Source organism: Pyrus communis, chromosome 12 (genome assembly GCF_963583255.1).
Source record: "Pyrus communis chromosome 12, drPyrComm1.1, whole genome shotgun sequence".
Lineage (NCBI taxonomy): Eukaryota > Viridiplantae > Streptophyta > Magnoliopsida > Rosales > Rosaceae > Pyrus > Pyrus communis.
Genome location: NC_084814.1, coordinates 12,187,855 through 12,195,378, shown reverse-complemented (window position 1 = coordinate 12,195,378; position 7,524 = coordinate 12,187,855). Strand labels below are relative to the sequence as shown.

Here is a 7,524-nt window from a genome sequence, read left to right as displayed (position 1 = left end):
TGATTAAAGATGCATGTGGATGAATTATACAATGGAAAAGTATGGGAGTGACACTAGGTTGAATGATGATGAGTGCATGTGAGTTGAAATGCATGTGGAATGAAGATGGAGAAGGTGGTGTAATGATGCATGGTTGTAGTTTAGGGTGTTGAATATGGATTTGCATGGCTTTTGAAGTGATTGTGGGTTTTGGAATTGGAAGGAAATGCATGGCCTTGGGGTTGGTTTAAGAGAGAATGGGCTAGGCCCTTTGTTTTATGTCCAAAGTGAATACAAGGTCTTCAAATTCGTCCAACACTTTGGCTCCAATCATATGCTATCCAATCCAAGCCCAATTTTGCTCCAAAATGCTCCAAAATGCATCTTTTTGCTCCCTTAGCCATATGAACCTAAAAACACACGAAAATGGCTTAATCTACTAAAACAACTATGAATTAACAACAAAGATGCACGAAAACAAGCTAAGTAAGTCGCCTAAATATGCTCCTATCAGGAATCCCGGGAGAAAAGAGAGAGTATGAGTGTGTGTGGTCCTACTACACCACACAACACAAAACTACACATAAGTTTAACGAACTAGGGGGTAAAAATTGTAATTTCAAATGTACGTTTCGATATTTCCGGGACGAGATGTTACAAGCTCGTCCAAGGAATTGACATGCGTAAACTTTTTCACTTGAATAGCTTATAGTTCTCTTATTTGTAAGTTTTGTCAAGCTTAGGGAAAGTATCCAAAGTATACTCACTTGATCTTAATGTACTATTTTTCCTACATTTAGGAGCATTTTTCCCACCAGGCTTTTTGCTACCCAAGGAGGTTTTAACAAGGCACGCATCCTGAGCTGGTAATACCCTTGTGAGGTTTCCTACTTTCGTCCCGTGTGTGTGACGTTTAGTTTGGACATTATGCATACTTATCATGTTTTGTCCTTAGTCTATCGGCTTTTCTTCCATATTGGGTTTTATCGTGGTGACGTTTTGTGAGTTTTACTAATGCATGCTTTCATTAATTTGAGACTCACATGCTCTCGTTGTGTCAATGACTTCATCAACTGATCTATTTCACTGCTGAAGACATGATGCGACGTTTTGCTTGAGTATTTACACACTCAAGAAGGAGTGTTGCGGTCCTAATGACAGTGGCGGAGCTACACCCATGACTAAGGTGGGTTGTAGCTTAGGGGGCTTTAGTTTGAACTCTTGCTAATAGTCTATGTATTAACCTACTACAAACCAATTATACTCATATATAGCCCACCCAATTCTAATAAAAACTATAGTTTAATATGTAATTAATGAAGATTTTTAAAGTAAAAAATGAAATTGTATTACCTGTTATGTCAGTTTGGATTATTATTTTAGATTTTAGAGTTTCATATTCATGTATCATTATATTATTTTATGTAGGTACAAAAAGTTATGTTACTTTATAGTAATTATTTTACCTAGCCCAGCCATGAAATCAAATATTGGCTTCGCCCTTGCCTAAGGGTTTAGAAGTATGATTAAGTAAATCCTATTAAATATTGAGATATTCTTGTGGGATTCTACCCTATCATATTTTTGAGATATTAACTTATTAGAGTTGTAATGTTATTGGGGTAAGGAATTTACATTTTCTACTACTATAAATATAGTCACAATGGGATGAGAAAGAACACATCTCAGAATTACATTAACTCTCTCTTCTCTCTTTGCTCTTTAATTGTCCAGTTAAATAGACCTACAACACTGTCCACTCCAAATAATACAAATTGTATGAGAACAGATGTCCTGTATCTCATATAAGAAAGATTTACACAATTAAGAAATTAGGATTGCAACTTACTAGCTAGTTCCTTGTGACTGCTGTCGTATTCTGTTATGCGCGCGATTCTCCGTGGTCGTTTAAAAGTTCCCGCATATTTTAGCCAACGGAACCCCCTCCAGCACATTCCACTGCACCCATGTGTACCTAATCCCCCATCTCTCTCTCTTCCACCCTCAGCTCATCACCGATAGCCGCCATTGATTTCGATCATACTCTTCCGAGCACAGCCGGCACCGCACCACCCAATGCTGCCCTACCAGACCATCGAGGAGGCCTCGGCGGCCTTGAGCCGAAACCTCACCTTCGCCGAGACACTGTGGTTCAACTACTCTGCTTCCAAGTCCGATTACGTCCTCTACTGCCACAACATTCTCTTCCTCTTCGTCGTCTTCTCCCTCGTCCCTCTCCCTCTGGTTTTCATGGAGGTTCTCAGGTGGGCCGGCCTCGATCGCTACAAGATCCAGCCCAAAGTCCGATTGCCCTTCTCTGACATGTTAAAGTGCTACAAGGACGTCATGTGGATGTTCTTTTTCATCGTCGGCCCCCTGCAGCTCGTCTCTTACCCTTCAATCCAGGTTCGAATTTTATCAATCAATTTCAATCTGCGATTTTGTCGATTTGGGTTCGCGGGGTTTTGGAAAAATGTTGAATTTGCGGAGTTGGGTTTGCTGGATTTTGAGACTTATTGACAATTTTTGGAATCGGGTTTGCTGGGTTTTATGAAGAATTCGGATTTGGGTTTCGCTGGGTTCTGTAAAATATTGGATTTATGGAATTGGGGTTTGCGTGGTTGTGAAGAATGTTGAATTGGGTTTTAAAATATTGGGTTTGTTCCTTTTATTTTATTATTTCTTATAAATTTTTGTGTCAGGGAATTTGTGGGGTTTTGCATTCTGTGTAAAACGCAAGGAATGTGAATTTTTTTGAAAATCTGATGAGATCATTGTACCTCTGAATAATTATTTCTCTCGTAGGGATTAATTTATATGTTTTATTGTTAGAATACCTGCTGCAATATACTGGGTCATTAAAGTTCTCCTCAATTTCCTGTTATAGTTTCTGTTTTTGCATCTTATGAATATGATTAGATTCTGTTTACAAGCAGTTAATCGGAATTCGAACGGGATTGCCATTGCCTTCTGGATGGGAGATGCTTTGCCAATTGTTAGTTTATTTCTTGGTAGAAGATTATACCAACTACTGGATCCACAGATTTTTACATAATAAATGGGGGTATGAGAAAATCCATCGAGTTCACCACGAGTACACTGCTCCGATTGGATTTGCAGCGCCATATGCTCATTGGGCTGAGATTTTGATCCTTGGTATCCCATCTTTTCTCGGTCCGGCCTTGGTTCCTGGCCACATGGTCACATTCTGGTCGTGGATAGCATTGCGGCAGATTGAGGCCATAGAAACGCACAGCGGGTACGCACGCTGCATTTTTCTTTTTTCGTGGTTCCTTTTCTTCTTTTGCTGATTGTGACTTAATGATGATAGCTTTTGAATTCCTTTCATATCTCTCTCTCTTTTTCTAATATAATCCTATGCCAGGTACTTTAGATTTAAAGGTCTTAAACAGTGCCTTAACTTTTTAATGATGGGGTCCAGGATCAGTACGATAATGCCTTTTTTGCCTAAACTTTTATTATGTAAATTAGTACTTTTTTGTGTTCCCATTGGGTTGATACCTTCTATATGGATTGGCCAAACTAATCACTTAGTTTACAAATAAAAATTTTGGAGGAGAAAAGCAAAAACTTTGAATATTGGTCACTAATTTCTTGTTCAGCACCATGACGGTTGTTAAACATCCTACTTGTGATGGATTCTCGCTGAAAAGTTTTGATATCTACAAATGGAGATTGCATGGGCTAACCACATGAACTTTTTAGATATTCTGGTTCGATTGTCATGTCTAAATGCATCGCCAAGCTTTTGTACAAAGTACAAACGCTGCAGTATTTAGTTATTTTTTAGAGGAAGTATATGTGTACTTTGAACTTCCTTCATACCACTTTAGGGAGACATAGGACTTTTACGGACTGCCTTAATTGTTTCTGATCACAGCTGCATGTTGTGGGTTCCTGTAATGTTGAAATTATTCTGGTATTAGGAGGTGATTACATATCTAAAACAAAAAATGAAAAGTGATATTTTGAAGGACTAACCTTAATGACAAAGGACCCATGAAAATTCACCTGGGTAATGTGGGTTGAGGCTAGAGAATTGCATTGGTGAGGTTTATGCCACTTTATAGGTGGGGATGTTTGTGGATAAAGAGTTAGTCCAGTAACATAGGTACCACACCGTTGCTTTTGTGGATCGGCTGAGAAGGAAGCCTCAGTTTATGTGCCAGTTAGACTGCTACAATATATGAATCCAGGTAGCCTCTTGGATGGCATGTCTATCCTAAATTAAATGCGATGACTTCTTCCAAACTGTTCGTTTTTATGTTATTTTCGGAAGCACAAGAATCATATGGTTTTTCCGAACATGTGCTCTTTGTATCCTTGCTATGTGTATCTTCTGAACTGAAATCTTGACTACCATATGCAGAGCAAGTTTTAATCTATGATTTGTCATACAGTTATGACTTCCCCTGGACTCCCACAAAGTATATCCCATTTTATGGCGGTGCTGAGTATCATGATTACCATCATTACGTTGGAGGACAAAGCCAGAGTAATTTTGCTTCAGTGTTCACCTACTGTGATTACATTTATGGAACAGAAAAGGTAAAATACTATCTTGACACGGTGTACCCTTGTCTATTGATCTTAACTGATAAATGATTTGGCAATCATTAACACTTGACCAATTTCAACAGGGATATCGTTTCCAGAAGAAGATCCTTAAGAAGGTAAGCCTACAGAATGTTATCTCCTTAGATTGTTCATCACTGTGGAATCGTGGCGATTGCAGTCATAGTTGTTGAACATATGGATTAGTGTGCCACGTCTTGTATTTTGTGTCTGCATTTGTTTTTGCCTTCCTTCCTTCTAGTTACTCTTGGTGATCTTTTGCAGTTGAACGAGGAAACTGCCGGTGTCCAAAATGGAGGCTCCGTAGATCTTAAATCTGATTAGCTTCGAGACTGTGTAACCCTGTCCGCAGAAATTCCCTTTTGGTACCGTTCTCACTGGTGACAATCTCCGAAACCTCTGATTTCAGGTTTGCATCACAATGCTGGGGGTGCTAAAATAGAAGCTGTATCACAATGCTGGGGGTGCTAAAGTAGAAGCTGTAGTGAGTCAGGTGCAGTTCACTTTGGGTTTCACTGAGTTGTGATTTCCGGTAGCTTGACGGGCGGAATAGAAAATCACTAGATTGTAAGGTGGAAAGTTCAGACTAGTGTTTTTTTACATTATGTTCAAGGTATAATAGTTTTATGAACTCGTACGTTGTTTGTGATTTTGAAATTAATTATCAGTGTTTCTAGCTAGATCTTGATATCGTATACTTAGGGCAATTGTGCCGAAAAACTGAATAGTTACCGAAGTAACGGTCCAATCACTTGCCCTTTACCACAGTAGTGGAAAGGTGTTGAGCCCTTACATGACGGCGTGGGTTTAAATCCCGTTGATGGCTAATCTAACATCTAATCTAACAAAATTTGTCGTTTGATAAGAAAAATAAAAAAAAATGGTCTAATTTCGTTGGGTAATTATTTATGTATTATTTTGTATTTTAAGCTAACCCAAATCAAACCAAACCATGTGAAAGTTTGGTTAACCGTTAATGATGCCAGATCTAACTTGGAATTTAAGTAGCTCCTATGTGATCCAAGTTTCATGCAACTATTTATGGACTCCTTCCAAATCCTCCTCAAATTATTCTTCTAATAGACCAGGTATTTAGGATCTAATAACATTCTCATTTGTAAATTTGAGCGTAGATAAGTTAAGTAAAGCATGAACTACCACTCTACACCTAAGTTTAGAGCTCTCTTCCTATGGCTTAGATTATATAAAATATGCTCGAATAAAAAAAAAAATCTAATATTAATAAAAATGATCCTATTTTGTTTGGTGAAAAGGAAAATAGTAAATGTAGTTGGAAAAAAAAAAGTAAATGTGTAATGTAATATGTAATGGTCCGAATTAAAATATAGGAATGTAGTGGACGCACGTTAACAATAGCCCGTCTAGCTCAGTTGGTAGAGCGCAAGGCTCTTAACCTTGTGGTCGTGGGTTCGAGCCCCACGGTGGGCGTGTGTTGTTTTTTCATTATTTGTGATAGTTTGTACTGGCCATGCCAACTATGCGCCCATGCCTTACCTTTTGGAAGTCCAAAATAATAATTTGTGTTTTGTTGTAGGTCCATTTGACAAACAAATTGTACACAGATTGAGAGAGAGGGTATGATGATAAGCATAAAGAGAATTGGGTGAATTCTTATTTTTTGGAAGTCCAAAATAATTTGTGTTTTGTTGTAGGCTTATTTGATAGAAAAATTGTAGACAGATTGAGAGAAAGGGTGTGGGAAGCATAAGGAGAATTGGGCGAATTTTGAGGTGTGTTTTTTCACCCCTACCTTTATTGATAGTAGTAGGTAGGGTAAGGAAGATTAATTTCTTACTCCAATTAAGATTAGGATAATCTGTAAAGATAAGATATGATAGAATCCCATAAGATTTTTCAGGATTTACACAATCACATTTCTAAACTATTAGAACTGCAATACTCCTTTTTAAGTGTGTAAATACTCAATTAAATGGCATATCAGGTCTTCATCGATGAAGTAAGTTTAGTTGATGAAGTTGTCGGCACAATAAGCGATTGGGAGTCTCAAATCAATGGAAAGAATGCATAAAAGGTAAAACTCACAAAACTTCACTATGGTAAAACCTAAGATGGGATAAAACCCCAAAGACTAAGGAGAAACGTGAGAAGTTACATTAGGTTAAAACTATACGTCATCTGAATGCAAATAGCAAGCTTACAAGGGTATGACCATCCCAGGATGGGTGCCTGATTAAAACCTAGTTAGGTAACAACAACCCAGTGGGAAAAATGCTCATAATCATAATAAAATGATAACATTAAGATCAAGTAAGTATATTTCTGGATACTCTGCCCGAGTTTGACAAAACTTCTATATGAGAACTACAAGCATAGCATATGAATAGTTAGGCATACCAATTCCTCGGACAAACTTTTGGAGGTAAACTTCAGCAGTGATGTTGTGAAGAGGTCAACAAAGCTGTCTGGGATCGGCTTGTTTGACTCGAGTCTCCTGGTGCTTTTCTGATGTGATTTAGACGCAATATGTCAACATTGACTTCATTGATGTATCATGTCTTGGTCTAGTGATACATGCATCATAGTCTTCACAAATCATCATTGGGACTCAACAATGGATGAAAACAGTAGGTATTTTGAATAAGCTCAATAAAAGCTCTCAACCATGTCTCACGTGTGGTGTAGTGAAGGTGAGTCTTAGGTCGATTCAAAGATTTCGCAATGACCTCCAAGATATTACGATATTTATGACGGTAAAACCATTCGGGGACGTGCCTTGGGCAAGTTTGATAAGTAACCTGCTTTAGCATAACTAATAAGGCAAACATCATTCTAAGGATAGGAGGGGTTCGATCCACTTAGGATACGATGGGATAAGCCCAAATCCGTAGTACCTTCAGGGTAGTGGCAATATGTTTTTAATACCAATTTAGTGGTTGTGTGTAGGTGCAGTGCTACATCTTTACTAAT

At 38.1% G+C, this 7,524-nt stretch overlaps 1 protein-coding gene and 1 non-coding gene across 2 annotated transcripts; both read left to right on the top strand.

The window, feature by feature from the left end:
• Window positions 1-1,796: 1,796 nt before the first annotated feature.
• LOC137711376 (methylsterol monooxygenase 1-1-like) lies at window positions 1,797-5,359 on the top strand. Its single transcript, XM_068450609.1, has 5 exons — window positions 1,797-2,385; window positions 2,916-3,238; window positions 4,401-4,548; window positions 4,641-4,673; window positions 4,840-5,359. Exons 1-5 carry the CDS (start codon window positions 2,056-2,058, stop codon window positions 4,897-4,899), a joined length of 894 nt encoding a protein of 297 aa, XP_068306710.1. The 5' UTR covers window positions 1,797-2,055; the 3' UTR covers window positions 4,900-5,359.
• Window positions 5,360-5,951: 592 nt separating this feature from the next.
• Window positions 5,952-6,024, top strand: TRNAK-CUU (transfer RNA lysine (anticodon CUU)). The gene has a single exon. It is a non-coding gene; the product is annotated as a tRNA-Lys (tRNA).
• The last annotated feature ends 1,500 nt before the right edge of the window (window positions 6,025-7,524 follow it).

Excerpts from the sequence above, each read along its gene's own strand:
- LOC137711376 (XM_068450609.1), top strand. The coding sequence starts at position 2,056 with ATGCTGCCCTACCAGACCATCGAGGAGGCCTCGGCGGCCTTGAGCCGA. Across the intron at positions 2,386-2,915 it reads TCTCTTACCCTTCAATCCAG|TTAATCGGAATTCGAACGGG; the intron begins GTTCGAATTTTA and ends GTTTACAAGCAG. Across the intron at positions 4,674-4,839 it reads AGAAGAAGATCCTTAAGAAG|TTGAACGAGGAAACTGCCGG; the intron begins GTAAGCCTACAG and ends GATCTTTTGCAG.